Here is a 20,481-nt window from a genome sequence, read left to right on the forward strand (position 1 = left end):
TCGAAATCAAGCCTTCGATATCTTCAGTGACGATCATACGGTACCACTGTATAAGAAACGAAACAAGGAAAGTCTGGATATACAACATGCAACATACATCTTATCTTCATTATACACGTATTTATACAGATGATCCAATATTCTCGGGTGTTTCATCATCCCCTCATCTCTCCCTTCACTGTTACTGCAGAGTGGTCGGCGTATTGTAAGGCTGAAAGACGGTGTTGTTATATCCTTGATCCGATAATGCAGGTGAAGTCTGGGGAGTAGGTAGTGATTTCTGATAGACAGGTTGATTTTGATTCGAATGGGTATTTGTGTTTTGACTCTTCTTCTGTTTCTTCGAGCTCGACTATATTCAGGATTTAGGCCCCACCATACTGTATCTGAAAATGATGTGTATATATATGTACTCACACTTCTACCGAAACAGCACAACCATCCTCCTGAATGTTCATCCGAGAAACTGTATATCGATATATCGTCTGCTTCCTCTCGTCTTACTTTGCTACCCTCATTTCGACCTTAAAGAGATCCCGTTTAATTCAATTTGTCGATGCGATAAATCAGGATGGGAATCAGAGATGACTCACTCATTGTGCTTTGCTGAGTGGGCTGAGCTTTCATCGGGTAGCCGGACATGATAGATGGTTCCCCCGTCTCCCTGCAAGACGATTGATGTCTCCTATCAAACAGTATAAGGTAGACTGATGCAGAGACGACTTTTGCAAGGATATTGAAGAAGAACACTGACATTCAACGATCCATCGTGGGGGCTGACATTTCATGCATTTCGGTTGCTTTGTCCTTTTCGGGGGACAAGGCGATACGATACTCGAGTAGTGTGAAATTGACAAAAATAGTTCAGGAACAAAGCAGACGATCATGGCGTTTTGGAATTCCCTTGAAATACGATCTAACCATGCTTATTTCTATATTTGGACCCAAATACTATTGCAGTGCGGCAGGACCTCTCGCCATATTGATGGACTGTATTGTATTGAACAAAGAAGAAGGATAATGTACCATATCTAGAAGTACTCGTAGTCTGTCCGAGGGCAGTCGCGTGGTCAGATGATGGTATGACTGTTCATATCAAAGATAAGATACCGTTTATTCCGAGACTACGCAATCGCAAAATACTCGCCAAGCGAACTTGACCCAAGACTTGGCAGATAACCCACATCGTTTGATGTATGTCGACATAGCATAGAAGATTATGATACAATGCACCGGGTAAAGGTGTAGGAGAGATATGATCTATGGGGATACTACTATACAAATCTCGATCTATCGTCATCAATGAGATGGATCATTGAGAGTTACTATTAACAAGCTCCACCACCCGTTCCACTCCCACCAGTCATCCCACCCGCAAAGCTATTCGGAGCCTGTGTCTCACTGGGAATCATCTTCGACTGTGTATCATTCTGAGGTTGGATCTGATGATTCCTATAGACGGGGTTCTTACCGAAGATCGCTTCGTGCCGTGGTCGATAGCGTGCGACGGGATCGGAATCGTCAAATTCGAACTGTCCAAAAACACCGGTCATTAGCATGTGCTAAATACATACGATGAAGGAGAGGCGTCTATGAGGAATTTGAGTGTGAAAAGAAGCGAGCGGTTACTCACACATGATGTTAGTCTTTTGAGGAAGCTCTTGCGTGGTCGATGGGCGAGATGATCGTATGGACCTGTACTTTCGTCTAGAAGAGTGAATATATATGTATGATCAGTATTCGTTTTAGTGATCGTCAAATACTGACTATTCACCGTTTGATTTGGAAGATGATTTAAATGGAAAAATGGAAGGAGGAGGATAGAGAGAATCCTACTCACCAGACGCTGATCCCTGTCTCTCACGATACTCAGACATATAGGGATGTTTCGATACATTCCCCTGTCTGCTTTGCTTCTCATCGATGTTGAATGTGTATCGATCACGGGATGAGGTAGATGACGAGCCGGGCGATGGGGGTTGAGGTTGAAATGTCATTATTGTTAGATCGTATTAATTGTTCACTTCGATAATATCGTATACGTCGATGAGGTATCTGAATTATGAACGATATCTATTGACGGGCTGATGATATGATAAAGCAAACAAAGGATTCACCGGTGGTCAATCGATTAATGTTGATTAATTTAAGTATTGAAAAGAAGTTTTGAAAATTGGTAGAGGATCGAGCGGCGATAAGTTGGGTTACAGGAGTCCAACTTTGAAAGGAAGATGTTATGTTATATTTAGCGTACAACGGTACGGTAAGCACGGCTGATCGGGCAAAACGGTGATTGATAGCGTTGGAATGTATTTAAAAAGCGAATTGACCCGTCGGATCTGATGCCATGTTCTGTTTGTGTGTTATACAGAAAAGGCGGTAAAGAAGCGATAAAAAGATGAGAGAGATCTAAGGAATACCGATGTCCGATGTATCAACACTAACGATGTAACGTTATCTTCCTGAACTGAAAGAGCGATGCATGTGGTAGTGTGATGTTTCGGATGATATCATACCATTTACTGTTACCGTATCAAATCCTGATTTTACGATAGGAAGATGGTTTGAGGGTACAAACAGCTGATTCTATTTCGGGGATGTCATTCATCCTAGTAACAGTGAGATGGCATGGTACAGTGATCTGGTCTAGTATTTCTTTTCCTTTTCCTTTTCCGCTCTGTTCTCCTTCTTCCTCACCTCTGTTTAGATGCTCTTTGGCGGTTCATTTCAGCGTAGCCGCTCACCACCACCTGTATGGTATCTACATAAATGTACTTTTTAAAAAGATTTACGTGAAGCAGGGAGATGAAAAAGTGGAGTAGAGTAATAAATGAAATCTTCAGGAAAAAAATCATCATATCACGCGTCATGATTATTTCTGGGGTAATGCTGGAATCAGGATTAGTATACAGCATAACACCCACAAGATACCCCAGTTACTCCTCTAAGGCTCTATTAGCTTGCATATCTACTTCCACCTGGTTCATTCACCCACCCGCTCCGGAGGGAGAGAGATGACCTTGAAACGGGGAGATAGGGGTATAGCACTACGATCACAGATACAGATAAGTCTGAACAGGACTTGCCTTTCAAGGCAGTTCGAACGAGACGAGAGGGTTCTGAGTAGACATATGGAACCGACAGTCGCTTTTGGATCTGACGAACCAAAAAGAAAATTCCAGATACTTCAAGGAGGCTTTGGGGTGCTGATGACGCTCTCGTCACTCAAGTTCATGTAACACATTCAGTACATTTATCAAGGAACACGAGTCCATTCGAAGGTCTTCACACGTCCTTCACCTGGAGTACTACTGTCATGGAGAATGAAGATTTTCGATAGGCTTCGTCCTACCGATGAGTCCCGTTTGCATTCATTATGCATGCCGTGCACTTCAATGCAAATACTTAACTTTGCTACTTCATCATTCCACTGAACTGGATGAAACCCAGAACCGCCACACTCGTTTCGCCTGCGGTGATATCGACAAGTCTTTTACCAGCTCAACCTTCGGAGATGATGTTGAACTCCACCATTTCTAAGCAGTTTCCACCAAATCCTTTTTTTTCGATTTTTCTAATCTCGCAATTCTCCCACTTCTGCGTTCAGACCAAGACTCTAATTTGTCCAAGTGGATAAGACCAGACCCCAATCAACTTCCAAAGAAACCTCAGCTAGGTCAACAAATCCTAGATAGAGATCGAACGGGAGATTGTAGATATTCAGTCATACACGACAAACGACAAACGAACAAAATGGCTTCGTTAACGAATGGACAGGTGACGGAGTTGCAACAGACGGAAGATTATGCTATTAAGAGTGAAGCTGCCACGCCCAAGCTTGGTGAGTGTCGTGCATCATTGTAGCCAAATCCTCTGAAGAACAACCGGTCTAAGCAAGTGTACGATGTGACAGAGCTGATTGAAGGAGTTTTTGTGTTTTAGATACCTCTCAATGGCCTCTTTTATTGAAGAACTACGATAAATTATTGGTCAGATCTTCGCACTTCACTCCTATCCCTACTGTAAGTAAATAACCCATGTTCCTCTTCATGCTGTCTCTCATATGGATCTACAACTCGTACATCATACTCATGCTTTATACGTGGTCTTGTACAGGGCGTCTCTCCTCTCAAGCGAGATCTCCAAACCTACGTCAAATCAGGAGTCATCAACCTCGACAAACCCTCCAACCCATCCTCTCACGAAGTCGTCGCATGGCTCAAACGTATCCTCCGAGTTGAGAAGACCGGTCATTCCGGTACTTTAGATCCAAAGGTCACAGGATGTTTGATCGTATGTATCGATCGAGCCACACGTCTAGTCAAATCTCAACAAGGTGCAGGAAAAGAGTATGTCTGTGTAGTTCGATTCCACGATAAAGTTCCAGAGGGTGAAAAAGCCGTTGCGAGAGCTTTGGAAACTTTGACTGGAGCTTTGTTCCAACGTCCACCTTTGATCTCAGCCGTCAAGAGACAACTTAGAGTGAGGACGATTTACGAATCGAAATTGGTAGAATATGACGATAAGAGGAATATGGGTGTTTTCTGGGTATCTTGCGAAGCTGGTACTTATATTAGAACTCTGTGTGTTCATTTGGGTTTATTGTTGGGAGTTGGAGCACACATGCAAGAACTTAGAAGAGTAAGATCGGGTATCACGGGTGAAAATGATGATATCGTTTCGATGCATGATGTGTTGGATGCTCAGTGGTTATACGATAATACCAGAGATGGTGAGTTGTTCTTAGATCGAAGTCTCGGTCTGAATGGTCTTGCTGATCGCCAACGTAGAATCATACCTTCGACGAGTCATCCGACCTCTCGAATCGCTTTTAACCAACTTCAAGCGAGTTGTCGTCAAGGACTCAGCGGTCAATGCTGTCTGTTACGGTGCCAAATTGATGATTCCCGGTTTACTACGATACGAATCCGATATAGAAGTCAACGAGGAGGTCGTACTCATGACTACCAAAGGTGAAGCCATCGCCATTGGAATAGCTATGATGTCTACTGTCGATCTCGCTTCGTGTGATCATGGTGTGGTAGCCAAAGTGAAAAGATGTATAATGAACAGAGATTTGTATCCACGAAGATGGGGTTTGGGACCAAAAGCTCAAGAGAAGAAAAAGATGATCAAGACTGGTAAATTGGATAAATACGGTAAATCAATTGATGGTGTTACACCTCAAGATTGGAACAAGGAGTATGTAGATTACAATGCCGCTCAAACGGAGGAAGGTGGTTTGGTACCTACTCAACCACCAGCGGCTGCTACGATAACCCCTATAGAAGTGGATGAGAAGGATACTGAGAAGAAGAGAAAGAGGGCTACTGAGAGTGAAGTTGCTGCTACTCCTTCTAAAGGTGATGGAGAGAAGGAAAAAGTGAGTTTGTCTGCATGTCGCTAAAACAACTGGATTCTGTACGACGTGATTTGCTGATACCTGGATTTTTGACCTGGCGTAGAAAAAGAAGAAGGTAAAGACTGAAGATGGTATAGAGCGAGAGGAGACCGCCGAAGAGCGCGCAGCAAGAAAGGCAGCCAAGAAGGAGAAGAAGGAGAAGAAGGCTTCTGCTTAGTTTTTGGCGTTGATTTATTCGTATTTTCCCTCGTATCTCATTTTAGGGTTCATTCCTGTATGTATTCTTGCATTGTCCTCGCATATTCAAGTTAAACTGCGAAGCATCCTTGAGATTTTCCAGAATTCATCAATTTCTACCCTTGTGTCTTGGGCAGTGCATTCACAAATCAACGACTACTTCATACAACATCTTCATCGACAACATCAAGTTCTATCAATCTTTCCTCATCTACTGATTATTGCATTCGCCCTTCATCTGGGCATTTCGGTCATATGCTATACTATCAATCCACCTTCAGATCCAAATCGTACTCCCTTACAACATCGAAATACGTCTTGAAGAAATCGATATAATACCTCACGTCGTGAGAACCCGCCGTCTCTCTTATGGAGTGCATCGAGAGTTGTGCGAGCCCAATGTCGACGGTTCGAACGTGAGTTGATAAGTGAGGTCCAACTGTTGAACCGCATGTCTAAAGATAAAATCAAATAAGAAACAATTCGTCAGTATGTATTACATGGTTGGTACGACCAAATCGCACTTACAGAGTCATTCCTGATTTCAAATTCTTGAGTAGGCACACCGGCCTTCTTGGCTACTCTCCTCAACAGGAAGGTAGTCTGGGCATTCGAGGTATATCGCTGATTTGCGTTGGTCTTGATGACTATACCGCCGTTAATCTTGGGTGAATGGTTGGTCTCATATTTATTCTCGTAATTTGGATTTACCTGATCCCGAAACCAAGAATAATTAGCTCATCATCCCATAGAAAGCGAAGCGAAGAGGGAAGCTCACGGCATGCCCCATATCTGCTGATACGAGGAAACTGTTCGCGAGAAGATTGTGATATCCTATTTTCTCGTAGGTAGGTAAAGAGACGATACGTTCTACGAATGAAGGGAGAAGATTAGACTCTGCTCCATGGTGGGATACACTGCCGACCTGTGCCCAAATGGAATGTATCAGCTGTCGCCTGCAAAGATCTCCTTCAGCTGCCAGCTTTAGGAGAACATACTTCTTCGTTATCGAATAGGATGACACATCGAATTGTATTATCGCTGGAGGATCCGGCTGCTTCACATAGACCTTCGATCGAGCAGAATCTGTGAAGGTTTGTATTAGTACAAGGAGCAAGGATATGTGAGTCAAATGAAGGTCAATGGATGGACCTAAATAAGACAGAGGAACTCACGATGTCATCAAATTATCACATCTTGGACTAAACACGAATTCGTTTGATAGACCACCGACAGTCGAAGGCTGAGTATCATACAACGATCTAAAGATGCACCCAGCATATCAGCTTTCATGTTTTTTTTTCCTACAAGGAAGGAGCTGACCAAATCACATACAATTCGAAATCCTGTATATCTCCAACCTCGCAACCCAGCTCATCGGCCAGTACAGCCAAAAGCAAGGGATGATGCTTCGTTTCCATTTTCGCTACATCATCTTCATTCTCCTTGGGTGTACTATTCCCACTGAAAGGCTGAGGTGTACCTGTCCTGGATGGACCTTGACCAGTACCAGTGTCATTCAGTTGATCCGCCACAAGACCTAAGATAGGTAAGAATTCAGTTTCCTTATTAAACTTGAAAGCGTCGTTGATAGATCTATCCAAGTGAATAGCTAAAGATGGAATTCGTAATAACGGTCTATCGATCTTGACAAGTTTGGAGACATAACTCGGTCCGTTGGCAGACTTGTTGGATATGATGACTCTTCCAGCAAGAGATAAATCCCTATCGAACCAACTTGGCCATATACCTCCTCCGTACAATTCCACTCCAACTTGCAGGTAACCGCTTTTCTGCCTTTTAGATACAGGTCGGACCTTTAAACATGGGGAATCCAAGTGTCCTACTGCGAAAGAGATTGAAGTTTCTTTACTGGGATGAGAAGGAAGTGTTAATGCGACGATGGAAGATTGGTTTCGGGTGTAGAATAGCTTGGAACCAGGTTGGAATTGATTTAAATCCGGCGATCTTTCCGAGATAGATTTAAACCCACTTGCGAGGAGTTTAGAGGATAAGTTTGATACTGCGTGAAACGGCGTAGGAGACGATGTGACGAATTCACAGAATCTGATGGCTGAGATTAGCGATGATATCTTGTAGATGGGGAAACGCAGGGATGAGGACATACTTGACTGCGTCTTTAGGAGGGGAAGGTGGGATTTTCATTGTGGACTTATTGATAGTAGACATATGAGGTGATTGACACGATTGGAGAGAACAAAGGGAATGGGATAAGTTCTCAAATTGCTTTCTACAATGTTAGTCAAAGGACGTTGACTCCTCTGTGAAGGATGGATGTCATCTTGACTTGTAACTCAACTCATCATCACACCGATAGCAAAGATCAACAGCGGATTCAGGGAGATGGCAGGTGGAGGCACATGCTCATCTCGGCGGAAACCGATGAGATGAGGAGGGCTATCTCTGGGCGACGCTTTGATCGGATATAGCTTATCGCCGATGGGCTGTTCAGGCACCAAGGCATGTGCCACATTGATCACCCTGCCTGTGCAGTGTGGCATTTCCACCATTTCCCCGTATTCAAGCTTCCGTCACTCTATGCAAGCTTGACTCCCTGACCAACTCTCAGTGCTACCGCTTGCTCACTGGCTGCTGCTCGACCAGTTTGTGTCAAAGATTCATCAAGTTACATATAGGTAGATTTATCCTTCGTCTTTGCTAACCTTTTACAGCAGCCAACTATTCAAAATGGTGTGTACCCCATCATGACCGTCGACGAGTATAGGAGTGGACCATGCTGACCTAGGGATGTTTTTATCTCTTTCTCTCTCTTGGTGCTATCACTATTCCCCATCGCCCTCGACTTATCTATAATCACAAATTTTCGTTCGATACGATGGATAATGATGGATGGTCAACTACTATAACTGGTTCATGGGAATGGTTCAACGCCGCTGGATTATGTCAATATGGATATGGATGTGGATATTGGTATAACAGGGTCGAGTTAGAACTAAGACTGTCAAGCGAGCTTCTAGAGTTCTCATCGAGAAGTACTACCCTAGACTCACTCTCGATTTCCAGTGAGTATCGATTTGTTATTCAAGGTCATACTTTTACTGGGTTCTGGACTGGAAGAATTTTGTGTGTGGGATACTGGATATTGGAGGGGGAAGTGAAGGAGTGGATTAGGTGGATTTTGTTGTCGTGACATGAAAGGAGGAAATGTCTTATCAGTATAATGCTCGAGACGATACCATAGTGAATTGGATGTAGAAGGCAAAAGGCAGGAAGGCAGATTCTCGTTGGGTAGATGATATATCCAAAGAAATGGTGACTGATCAAATTCTGCCTTACCACAGCACCAACAAAAGACTCCTCGATGAGGTAGCTGCCGTTCCTTCTAAACGACTCCGAAACAAGGTTGCCGGATGTGAGTGAGGTTGTATCTGGGAAGAGAGGGGTCAAGAGGGTTATTGCCGTTCGGTCAAATGGTTGAGGGATCGACAATAACACTCGGCCTCTTTCTTCACCATGGCAAAATGGTTAATATAGAATAGCCAACTGATTATTGTTGGTCTTTCAATTCGCAGTCACCACCCACTTGATGAAGAGAATCCAAAAGGGTCCTGTAAGAGGTATCTCCTTCAAGTTGCAAGAGGAGGAGAGAGAGCGAAAGGATCAGTGAGTTCGACTCCTATGTCACTATTCGTGTGTACTGGAATACTGACTTGCTATCTCTGTCAGATACGTACCCGACGTCTCTGCCCTTGCCGCCAACGCCGAATCACCTCTCGAAGTAGACAGCGAGACCAAAGACCTCCTCAAGTCATTAGGTTTCGACGATCTCAACGTCAACGTCGTCAACGTCTCTGCCAACGCCCCAAGAGAGAGAAAGACCCGATTCGTCCCTGGTTCAGGCCGAGCTTAAACCGAAGGTTAGGTTTGGGTTTAGTTTGGATAAGGATGTTTGTAGTGGTGATGCGATGATTATGCCTCATATACAAACTTGCAAAAGAAAGGATTTCGGTTTGGACAGTACGAGGTTTCACTGCGTGAAGGAAGGTCAAGGGAATATCTCCTGATTCTGCTGGTTCTGACATGTCGGTGATTGTTTTGAAATTACTTATAATTGATGACTTGTCCACACCCGTTTGTTCGGAAAAGAATAAGGCGAACGAGGCAGTCATTCTAGTCAACATCGACCTACCCATAAAGTCGTTGAGAGTTGCCACCCTCTCAAGCTTTGGGAATTACGTCTACTTACCATGTTATGCTGACATGAATCGTCAGGGGTACATGTGAGATACCGATCGGTTCTTCACATATTCAAACATTCCGTATACAGACAGCTTATACACTTGCAGTATTCCACAATCATCTTGACTTTGTCTTATCCGACAATAGCTACTAACCACCCGTTACATCATATTTACCAATCTGGAGTGGTGAATAATGATGGTATACTCATCTACGTCTACATTCCTAACTAAATCACTTAGTCAACCACAAAATACAGCATAACCTATCTGTAAAGCTCCATCACAGAGAAGACATGACTTACTGACTGTATTTGTTGTGTTCACCATTACGCTTCCAGTATCATAATAAAGCTAAAACTGCTACTCCCAATGACAAAGTCGAAATACCCAAACTTGCGGTGGCGACTCCAACTCCAGCAGCAGTTAGGATAATCATCGTTTCGTCATTCCATTTCTTGACGAATTTCTTTACTCGGTGTTTCTCTTTCTTCTCGATCTCTGCACGAGGATATCGATGGGTCAGATTTCATCACCGGGATAAGTAAGCAGGGCTGGATGACAGAGACTCAAGTTGCTTTGGCATGATACTGGAGTAAATGCTGAAGGATCGCGTTATGAATTGGCTATGCGTCGATCGTATGGTTGGTACTATAAAAGTGTAACCAGTTCTAGCTTGACGGTATTGCCTCGGCTGACAATTCCAGAGTCCCAGAAACAAGTAAGACAGCCTTTATATGCATGCTACGACGTACTGGAGGAACTTGATCACTCAAACATAGCTTTGTAAGTCAATGACGACTGAGATAGATGAGATGGTCTAACAGACTACAGTATCGGGTTTCTCAAATACTTCTTTAGAGACCTCACTGGGAGATACCTAATTGGGCATGATCGATGATCTGCTGTGTTGCATTCCTCTTTTCATGGTCTCGATCACTCTCTTGTCTATCTAAGATACAAATATACAAACGCCGGAACCCCACTTTTACCACCGTAGAAGTGGTTTATATCAATGATCATTGAGAGATCTAGAAGGCTCGAATGGAAAACGCTTATCGAGCATCCCTCTCCACTGATCTAATTCAACACAATCAGAATTCATCTGACCATTTCAAGTGAAACCTCTCGAATAGTGATTTTGTGATGTATCTCGTGTTGTCCATTTCATCATCATTTCTTCTATACTTATTATAATTACATATAGCTCATATCTCATGTAGTGTATATACATCTTATCCCGTTCAACCTGATAAACCACGCAGCCAGGATTAGATTAAACAATGTATAACAGAAGAAAACCAATTACCAATATATTAGTGAATGACAGTATATTGATGATTTCTGTCAAGGAAAAACCAAAAAACCGTACCAAACCGAATCAGAAAAGGAAAGCAAAAAAGGATGATATACTCTATATTGGAAAGAAAAAGACTGAAAGATGATATGCCGATTATGATGAAACTATACAATTTGTGTGTGAATATGTGTATGAATGTGGGTATGTACTTGAGAAAAGTTGACTCGCTCCCTTTCCTTCTGTATCGTCAAGTTACAAGAAGATCAATTATGTGGGAGGATAAGTCAGATTGGTAGGAATGATGACGCCTCCATCTTCTCGTACTATAAATATAGGTGCTCGAGTGCCAGGAGGTAATTTCGGTTCGGCAGCAGCCATGACTTCGTGACTATATTGCATGAGTGCATAGTCAGCCCGAGGTACAGCGAAGGAAAGACATTCGACTCACCATCTGACTTCATTATAGTGTGCCGGTGTAGACCCAAAGTACACTACATGATGCGCATGTCCATCCGGTGCTCTGACAAAATTCTTCCCGTACCTACAATCATTCGATAACGCACAACGAAGAACAAAAAGGGGTAAGATCATCTAATAATTAGCCACACATATCCAACGATATAAACACAAAAGATCGCTCACAATGTCATCAACGGTGTGTCCGTATGCGAAGTGTATTGCTGATTGTACCTGGCGGGGCCATTGTCCGCACTCAAATTTGAAGGTAACATCCGATTGGCGATTGGAAATGGCGCATAGGGTTCAACAGGTTCTTGAGCGTAGGGTGGAACGTAGAACGTGTATGTCGTTTGCTCGGTACTGACGATACTCCTATATCGTCACATCACATCCACAATCAGTAAATTACTTTTCATAGCAAGGGAAAAAGGGGCTGAATCACCATATACAACTATCACCGACGTCCATCGTCCACTGCATCCTATGATTCTCCGGCGAGGAAGTCATGGCGGGACTAGGGAGGTATTCGAGTGATCCAGAAGACGAACCTCTTTTCTTGTGAAGAGGTCTAACAAACGGTCCATTAACGTTTTTGCCCATCGAACCCGTACGGTGTTTTCGGACTGGTCCGCCATCCGTCGAAGAAGGCGGTAAAGGAACTTCAGGCATGTTAGGCGACATCAAAGAATGCGTAGATGATTTCCTGCTGTGCGTACCGAAATAATCAAATGTCGTCGACGAGTTTGAGCTGACCGGACTTGAAGGTGTGGAAGGTAAGTGCATCGATGCTTTATGCGGCGTCATGGGCAAAACACCGAATCTCTGTTGAGGTGTGTTGGGTACGGAGTTTGGTCGAGAACCACCACGGTGAGATATCTGCACGTTACTCCATTTCCTTTCTTGCGCGATCAATTGATCCGATACAGCTTCTTGGACACAGGCTAGCCAGAATCCCCCATATCTCGGGTCGTTGGCCAATCTCTCCATAGTATCAGTTCGATAAAGTTCGAAAGCTACTTTCTGAAGCTGAGATACTAAATCACCGGCGTATTCTCCTAGAGGTAAAGCCGAGGGGATATCCGCGTTATGGCCATCCATCCCGACAGCATCGGCATCCGATTCGATCCTTCGGACTATCAGAACAGGAGAGATCACACCCGTCTGAAGTGATTGCAGAACTACAGTCGAATTGTATCGAATCGGGGGAACGAGCATACTGGGAGCAATGATATTTGCTGGTGGAGAAGGCCAATCGGGATGCGGGGGAGGCGCTAAACTTGGTCCACCGGGTCGATTAGGATCTACGAGCCAAATGATAAATGATTCCCAATTATTGGCATCCGCTGTGAAGCCGCTGAACGTAGATCTTTGATTGGGATAAACAGGTGGTTGAGCGCCAGTGACTGGTAATCCATCGGATCCTGTTATACGAGTGAAGTCGGGTACGACTGAAAGGTATCTCGTGGAAGTGGTCTGCGATTTGACTCGGTTGAAAAGAGCAATCGTCGATCCATGACTGATGATCACTGTAATGGATTAGCAACGTTCGCGAGATGTTCAGACTCACTTTCTCCAGCTTTCGCGCTTGATTTCTTCTTCGAAGGTTTACTGATCACCTTAATCTCCTTGCTCTCAAATATACCTAACGTTCTCTCATCACTGATATCCTTCAGTGTATTCTTGGATATTCCCCAACCGTTCGGTCCGGCGAAAACTTTCAACGGAGCTTTGATCGTTACCAAAGCCTTGACTTCACGTCTTTTACCATCGTTATCCGAGATATGTAGGTTTTTCCCAGCGACGTTTCCAACAAAGGGTTGATCCTCCGTATTCAGTGCTTGAGTGTTGATCTTCTCGTCGAGGTTAGTCCCATCGACAGCTGTCCAGCTGACTGCAGCGTCTTTTACTGGCTGTTCACCCGTGAGACTGATGTTGATTCTGGGTGCTACCAATGGAGACACCGGACAACCATCTTGAGCTTTGTTCCACCATGAACCGCCGATCAGAGTCGCCTGTGGGTGAGGACAAAGGAACCTCTTCTCGGTACCGTAACTTTTCTGGCCGACTTTTGGACTCATGACGATCAATTTCCTCTCGCCAAAAGCTAGTCGATTAGGTGCATGGACATATTGGCGCATAGCATCGTCGAGAGCACCTGGTGGTGGAGCAGGAGATACCTGAACTGATGGTAGGGAAGAGAGAGGATTGCGCGACGGTCCAGCAAGGTTCGAATAATCGATGGCAGAAGAAGACTGAGGATCGTGATTCAAAGCTTTACCGAGAGGTCTTGTCCATTCGTCTAGTACATTCCCACTCCAATCGTGTTGGCCTTCGGCCGAGCTAGAAGATGAAGATGATGCACGGCTGCCCATCAAAAGATCACTGAAACTCTTTGTTGGTTTCAAGTTTTGGGTATTTCCAAGTTGAGAAGGCGATATAGTCCCTTGAGACTGAGGCTGGTATATCTGTTGAGCAGATTGGTAGGTAGACTGCGAAGGGAAATATTGGAAATCTTGGAATGACACCGCTGGTTTGTCGTTTGTAGGGTAGAAATCCGTCATGTTGGTATTGGAAGGGAAGGTGTTATACCCATTGGGGAATTGGATGGGCAATCCGGGAGTGATGATCTCACCATCGGAAATGCTATCGGTGGGGAACCCGGAAGGTGGATTAGACGAATAAGCTGAATTAGGAGGGAACTGCACTGGGGTCCGTGGAGTTATAAAGGATGAGTTGCTGGTATCGACATTGAGGGAAGGACGATAGGAATACGATGCGCCATCATGATAACTGCTGTATCCAGAGCTGTTGCTCGTATTGCTTGTGGTAGCGGTCGAAGGTGCAGAATTGGACAGACCCGACTGGTGCATACCCATCAGATCCAGCACGCCCTGGCCTGGACCTAAAGCGAGATTGAGCGGCTCCTTCTCATCGGAGGTCTGTGATGACTGTTGGACTGCATTGTTATAATTCTGGGAATCGTACTAGGCAAGGGATATGTCAGCTATTGGGCAATCTAAGCAGACGAACGAGATAGTGCCCACTCCTGATTGTGGGGGCCATTGGTATGACATGGAGCTAGGCTCGATTGAAGCGCTTGGAATCACGGGAAGACTGGAGATCGAGCTGATGGCACGTCTGTGTAAGTGCAGTGGTGGTGGTGCGGGTCGACTAACAGCTGTATGAGGTCGATCACTGTTGATAAGGTTGGGAATCAAATTAGTAGTATCGAGGCGCGGTTTCTGAGAAGGAACCTGTTTCCGGGTAGGAAGGGGAGGAACGAGGAAAGAGGGATTGATTGTGTTGTTGTTGTATTGTGACATTTCGATTGCGGGACAGTATTATAGAAGCGGAATCGACATAAAAGTGATTATTTAAGTCAGCACAAGCTATACAGTATTATAATGAACGACATCTTCAGAAGGAGATGTGAAACTGTTGGAGGCGATGACAGATATAAGGAAGGAGATATCACTAGATATCTAGACTAAGCAAAAACTTTCCATTATTCTCATCCAGCATATCGCTGAGAACCTGTACCCCTGGTGCCCTAAATGGCCCACATGCTACCGTCCAAAGCAAAATCTCCTGATCCCCCAATTTCCAAGACGGCGACGAGCCCGGGTCAGGGGTGTTAAGTCTCTCCTTTATCATCTCACCTCCATCTAGGTCTATCTCGGATCCTCTCCATAAGCATCCAACAGTCTGAAAGGGGTCACACGGAGATGACCGGATATGGCTAGTAGCGAGTATTGTTTTGCGGTGCTTGGGAGCAAACGGTATCGCTACTACTGGCCTCGGACTCCGATGTGAAAGAAATAGGAAAGGATAGAACAAAGAACCAGATTGAGTTGTCAAAGGAACTATAACTCACGTTTAGTTTTGACCTGTCAAAAAACTCAATTTCCAACGATGCTGTCGTCTTGCGATTTGTCAAGGATGTGCTGATATGCTAATTATGCGGGATCATGAAGTATGCTTGAGATGCGAATGTAGCGATACTGAGAACGGTATGATGCGATGCAATGTGATGTTGGAAGAGTCGAAGATGTAGTGTGATATGAATGATTAGTCAGCGAAAGTCAAGGTCAAAGTGAGCAATGATGATAGATATCCTTTGAAGGGATACGATTGCGTTGTTATCGTTGTACTGGTGTAGGTCGTTGTCGACCAAACTTTGAGGTTTGGTGTCGTTGTTGTGTTATGGGTATACTTCAAGAGGACAAAGGAGATGGGTAAATGGATACTCACCAGACATATATAATTATTTGGTTGAGTTACGACTAATGGCTACAGAACACAAAAGAAGCGATCGAATATTTTTCGTACTTTGTAACTTGAATGTCGGATGGCTTTGGTTTGCCAATTCCAATCGATATTTGATATTGGGTAATACCAATGACAAAGTATTGTTATACTCGAGGTGATGGGATGACAAATGATCTTTCCAAAACCCTATCTGATTGCTGTGTTGTAAAGGAACAAGAAGATGAAGAAGAAGGATCTTTCATTGACACCTTGGAGAAATGATTGGGTTTGGTATGTCGTACAGCCGGCGTCCGGTTACAGGCAATCCTTTTCCCTTCCTGCGCTTTCGAGGTATGACAGCTGCTTGCTTGCTGCCCTGCCCGCTTCGTATATCCGTTTATGCCGAATTGTGGAAACAGTCTGTGCAACGTCTCGAGAGGGTACGAGGGGTACGATGTAATTCGGACTTCGGTTAATACTCTACAGCTGTATGATTTTTTGATTGCGTCCTTGGCCGTTGAACAGATGATTGATGAATTTGATCCGCGGGTGGATGTGGACAGAAAGGACGGTACAGATGGTACTGGAACGAGATGGAAGTAGCTAGAAGGGTGAGTGCACGGATGCGGAATGGGATGGAACAGATGATGGGTGATGGGGAAGGATAAGATTGCTGATGATTTGATACAGAGATACGCATGAAATGGTGAAGGGCAAGGTGCGAATACAGGCGGTCCTCGTACATAGATTAGTCATTCCATCCGTACGCTCTGTGTACGAGGTCATCCATCTGGGCTCACTCAGGCACCGTACACTGATTGGTAGTTTCCTCAGGGTATACTAGCTGTACTCTAGGACAAGCGTTACGGTAGGATCGGACCTGCTCGCATTATTCTGCCTCGCACGATCCACGTTTTCACTTGTTCTCGGAGCATTTTTAAAGATAGTTGGGTTCGACTAATGCCCCTGATCACCCCTTATTCCGTCACTTGGTGTTCAGCTGTTGCTGACGAGTGGACTGCTCAAAATTAAATTGTCCGAGTACGAGTGTCCGAGCGGCCTTGTCCTCACGGTCATCGCTGTCTTGAACGCAAGGTCTTATCTCCCCTTGCCTTCCGTTGGGTCAAGGCAGAATAGCACATGATCTATTGGGGTCCATACAGAGAGGATGCAAAGAGAAACAAAACTTTTAATCTTCGCTTGATGACGGATAGAAAGGAGTGGGTATGTCTTTTATGGCATGTTCCGGCCGAGGTTTGGGGTGTATCTGCGTCTTCGCTCCTCTAGATGTCTGCTTCTCCCCAAAGAAAAAAAGGAACAGGACTGATTCCAGATAAAATTTTATGAGGCCCGCCTGTGTTGGTAGCACGTACACGTACTTCGAAAAATTGAGTCTTCTGAACTGTTCTGCTGTAGCAATTCGGCTTTTCGTACTGATCAGATGCAATAAACGCCATTATCATTGTGCATTCTTCTTCTTCTCCTTTTACTCGGATGCATCACACCAAATTCAGCTTCGTACGAAAAAGTCCCCTATCGAACATGTCCGCTATGGACGGACAAGGAGTAAGCTATCCGCAATCGGACATTATTAACCGACGGAACCACTTATCGGAGATCTTCGCCTTTACACCTTTACGGTATGCTTCTCTTTGGCGCGAAGTCATCCTTGCGTTCACGAAAAAAGCTTTCTCGCTGCTCGGGCAAGAGTATCAAAAAGAGGTTTACTTGTATCATGCATGCTGGAATACGCCAGAAGGACTTATTGGCACTGAACGGTGGCTGCCATTGACGGCGGCCGCTTTGTTAGAGGTATCTGATCTGACCTATCCATCCGAATCTGTTGGGCTCTCTCAATCGAACCGGAAACATATATGGGACATCCAGATACACTGTTGGACGAAACGTTTCCTGATGTCTCACCATCGACCGGCTAAGGACGCATGATCCAGTTGAAGTGGTCCTATATCTAGGGGAGAACGAAGGAATGTTTGGCAACAAGGGATGGTGGCAGATGACCTCGCAGATAATCAGGTTGATAAGCCTGATAGAAATGACTATATACCTCCCACCTGACCTAGAACAGAAGGGAGCGAGAGACTGCGATAGCACTTCTCCGCGTCTGATGATCACCGCATCATCAATTTAGCTAATAAGGAAGTCGAGGAACCACAAGATCAATAGTCTGATGTGACTGCTTCATGAGGCAGTGAGTTAATCCAAGAATATACCTTCTTCGAGCTTCTGGTAACATCACGGATGTTCGATTTCATTGGACTCTGTCAGATGAGGCATCATCAATCCTTCAGTATGCATCATATCACAGCGCAGATTTACCGATCAATCAGAGGCGTGTATACGCGATACACAGTACACACTATAAAGAGCACGTTTTGATGGTGTGAATCCATCATACTGTTATTACTATTTTTACATCACTGTGCATATACTATAAGCTTCTTCGCCTCCCCGATAGACCATAATGATATAGCGTACTTCAATTTCTCCATACTGACAATCCAATAGCTATCTCTTCCTACCCTACGATACTACATATCCCGTGAAGTAAGTCAAATCATGCCAATGTCAGACAGGGTTGAAAAGCTCAAGAAGTCTTCCAGTAAGTCCTGGCTTAGCAGGTATCGCAGTGGAAAATTAAAGCTGATGTGACTTCTTCTTTATCATTCTCAAAAGAAGCTAAAACGGCTAGGCAATATGCTCAGCAAGCTCGAAATGAGGAGAGAGTCATGAGATTACGAGGTGGATGTTATTCAACAAGAGGTGTAGGTGGGCTATACTGTATTACCCTTTGAACATGCTGGGATATCACTAATGATGACTCATGCTCATTCCCATAGATCGAGTAAGTCAGAATGATCAACTCCATATCTCCCTGTCTGATGACCCGCCTGGCTATATTATGTAGCAAATCATCTCCATCCGATGGAATGATACTCCGAGTAGAAGGTGGTACCGAGTCAGCAAGCAGATCGGGTGATAGAGGCGAGGGAGATGGTGAAAATGGTGGTGATGATGGTGCTGAACTTGCTTCCGCTCCCCCTCCTGAGCACAATCACAGTCATACTCATCACTCTCATGGTGGTTCGCACGATCATGAATTAGGTGGATCTCACGCCCACACCCATCTTGCGGCACCGACTCACGATCAAGGTATTACTTCACACAGTCCTCATGATCATTCGTCTTCTTCCGCGTTTGGTGGAGGAGGGGGACTCAGTCCGTCTTCTGCTGGAGGTATGGGAGGTGGGATGGGAGGGATGTGATGTATTTCGAGAGCTGAAGAAATGGTAAGAGTCAAGCTTAGCCTTTATATGTTAGCGCAATGCACTGTATCAATACACTACTGTTGATGATACAGAGGGGAACGAACAAGTCACATCAATCAACCATTTGCCATGTATAGCCATACCATCACCATCACCATCATCGTTATGATCCAGATCAAGTGTAAAACGTGGGATCCATCATATTCAAGTACAATAGATATTCCTGCTCAACGACGATCATAATGTTTTGTTTTTTTGATTTATTACACATGTAACTCATACAACAAACACGAGTCAACTTCCACGTCGTATGCAGACCAACCAACCAACCATACTTCTATGAATAACCTTCTTATCTCAACGAATTATAAATTACTCACCTCAACCTTGAAGACGACGGAAAAATGAGATTCAAAGTATTCAGCAGAAGCAGAAGCAATAGCACGAGCGATGCTGATACAGCCCGTAAGTTGATCCATCAAACCTTATTCACCATAAGTCGTAACCAGATCTCAATCAGGATTCACATGATCTATCTCTTGATTCTGATGGTTACTGGGTCATGATAGCTCACACCGATACCGACATCGGAGCCACGGCCAGAACGGAAACCAGGACTGCTGGAGAGTATTCCAAGTCGTCAAGGTCGGTTTTGAGAGTGAGAGGAGGATGCTGCTCAACCAGAGGAGTGAGTAACTTACTGTATCTTTGCTTCATGCCACGGATCGATTTCGGGATTGCTGAATACCAATCACCTAATTGTCTGTAGATCGAGTAGGTGACTGTTATTCCTCCCATCATCTACTCTACACCATTCGTTCTGCTCGTGCTAATGTTCGATTTTCTGGGTATACGTAGATGGGGTAACCAAGGTCAATATACCTCCGGAGGCCGATCTTCTCAATCCCGATCTGGGAATTGCGGTGGAGGAGGGGGAGGGTTTTCGGGCGGAGATGGAGGTGGTGGAGGCTGCGGGGGGGGGAGGGGGGGGGGGAGGAGGGTGGTGGTAATGGAGGTGGATAGGAGAAGAAGGAAAAGTCCATGTCTGAGTTGAATCCAATATGATCAATAAAAAGACGGTTCCTTGAGTTCGAATTATGCAACATGTCGTGCTATGTACACTGCAAGTTGTTTCATATATCAACCATACCATAGATATCAGTACTGATTGACGGAGCCTGGTTTGAGCTTCATCATCATCTGATTCACCCTGAGTGACGAGGAATAGTGCTCGGCGGCTGCACTCAAGTCAAAGGAGGAGTGTTGTATTACTCTTCGATCAACGAAATCAGCGATGATGAGCAGAGCAAGACAAGATCAGATCAGTCGATTCGCAGTTATGAGCAGCACGATTGGTAGTATAATGTG

The 20,481-nt window shown here is 44.6% G+C and overlaps 8 protein-coding genes across 8 annotated transcripts; 4 read left to right on the plus strand and 4 right to left on the minus strand.

The window, feature by feature from the left end:
* Positions 1-181: 181 nt before the first annotated feature.
* Positions 182-642, minus strand: I203_102178 (uncharacterized protein; the record flags this gene model as incomplete). Its single annotated transcript, XM_019146683.1, has 3 exons — positions 182-352; positions 418-524; positions 594-642. The coding sequence occupies 3 exons, from the start codon at positions 640-642 to the stop codon at positions 182-184; spliced, it is 327 nt and encodes a 108-aa protein (XP_019004216.1).
* Positions 643-1,328: 686 nt separating this feature from the next.
* I203_102179 (uncharacterized protein) lies at positions 1,329-1,997 on the minus strand (the record flags this gene model as incomplete). Its single annotated transcript, XM_019146684.1, has 3 exons — positions 1,329-1,532; positions 1,634-1,707; positions 1,841-1,997. The coding sequence occupies 3 exons, from the start codon at positions 1,995-1,997 to the stop codon at positions 1,329-1,331; spliced, it is 435 nt and encodes a 144-aa protein (XP_019004217.1).
* A 1,756-nt stretch (positions 1,998-3,753) lies between these two features.
* Positions 3,754-5,579, plus strand: I203_102180 (centromere/microtubule-binding protein cbf5; the record flags this gene model as incomplete). Its single annotated transcript, XM_019146685.1, has 5 exons — positions 3,754-3,841; positions 3,943-4,022; positions 4,117-4,732; positions 4,791-5,383; positions 5,466-5,579. The coding sequence occupies 5 exons, from the start codon at positions 3,754-3,756 to the stop codon at positions 5,577-5,579; spliced, it is 1,491 nt and encodes a 496-aa protein (XP_019004218.1).
* A 286-nt stretch (positions 5,580-5,865) lies between these two features.
* Positions 5,866-7,765, minus strand: I203_102181 (uncharacterized protein; the record flags this gene model as incomplete). Its single annotated transcript, XM_019146686.2, has 7 exons — positions 5,866-6,054; positions 6,128-6,310; positions 6,378-6,524; positions 6,598-6,685; positions 6,775-6,861; positions 6,935-7,666; positions 7,728-7,765. 7 exons carry the CDS (start codon positions 7,763-7,765, stop codon positions 5,866-5,868), a joined length of 1,464 nt encoding a protein of 487 aa, XP_019004219.2.
* A 543-nt stretch (positions 7,766-8,308) lies between these two features.
* I203_102182 (40S ribosomal protein eS17) lies at positions 8,309-9,491 on the plus strand (the record flags this gene model as incomplete). Its single annotated transcript, XM_019146687.2, has 5 exons — positions 8,309-8,311; positions 8,561-8,643; positions 8,923-8,993; positions 9,154-9,244; positions 9,308-9,491. 5 exons carry the CDS (start codon positions 8,309-8,311, stop codon positions 9,489-9,491), a joined length of 432 nt encoding a protein of 143 aa, XP_019004220.2.
* A 1,895-nt stretch (positions 9,492-11,386) lies between these two features.
* I203_102183 (uncharacterized protein) lies at positions 11,387-14,901 on the minus strand (the record flags this gene model as incomplete). Its single annotated transcript, XM_065517043.1, has 6 exons — positions 11,387-11,507; positions 11,568-11,660; positions 11,762-11,950; positions 12,021-13,026; positions 13,146-14,562; positions 14,623-14,901. 6 exons carry the CDS (start codon positions 14,899-14,901, stop codon positions 11,387-11,389), a joined length of 3,105 nt encoding a protein of 1,034 aa, XP_065373861.1.
* Positions 14,902-18,699: 3,798 nt separating this feature from the next.
* On the plus strand, positions 18,700-19,110 carry I203_102184 (uncharacterized protein; the record flags this gene model as incomplete). Its single annotated transcript, XM_019146689.2, has 1 exon — positions 18,700-19,110. One exon carries the CDS (start codon positions 18,700-18,702, stop codon positions 19,108-19,110), a length of 411 nt encoding a protein of 136 aa, XP_019004222.2.
* Positions 19,111-19,517: 407 nt separating this feature from the next.
* I203_102185 (uncharacterized protein) lies at positions 19,518-20,136 on the plus strand (the record flags this gene model as incomplete). The annotated part of the gene is made up of 4 exons (XM_065517044.1): positions 19,518-19,578; positions 19,683-19,801; positions 19,892-19,985; positions 20,129-20,136. 4 exons carry the CDS (start codon positions 19,518-19,520, stop codon positions 20,134-20,136), a joined length of 282 nt encoding a protein of 93 aa, XP_065373862.1.
* Positions 20,137-20,481: the final 345 nt, after the last annotated feature.

The sequence above is a fragment of the Kwoniella mangroviensis genome, assembly GCF_000507465.2.
Source record: "Kwoniella mangroviensis CBS 8507 chromosome 1 map unlocalized Ctg01, whole genome shotgun sequence".
NCBI lineage: Eukaryota > Fungi > Basidiomycota > Tremellomycetes > Tremellales > Cryptococcaceae > Kwoniella > Kwoniella mangrovensis.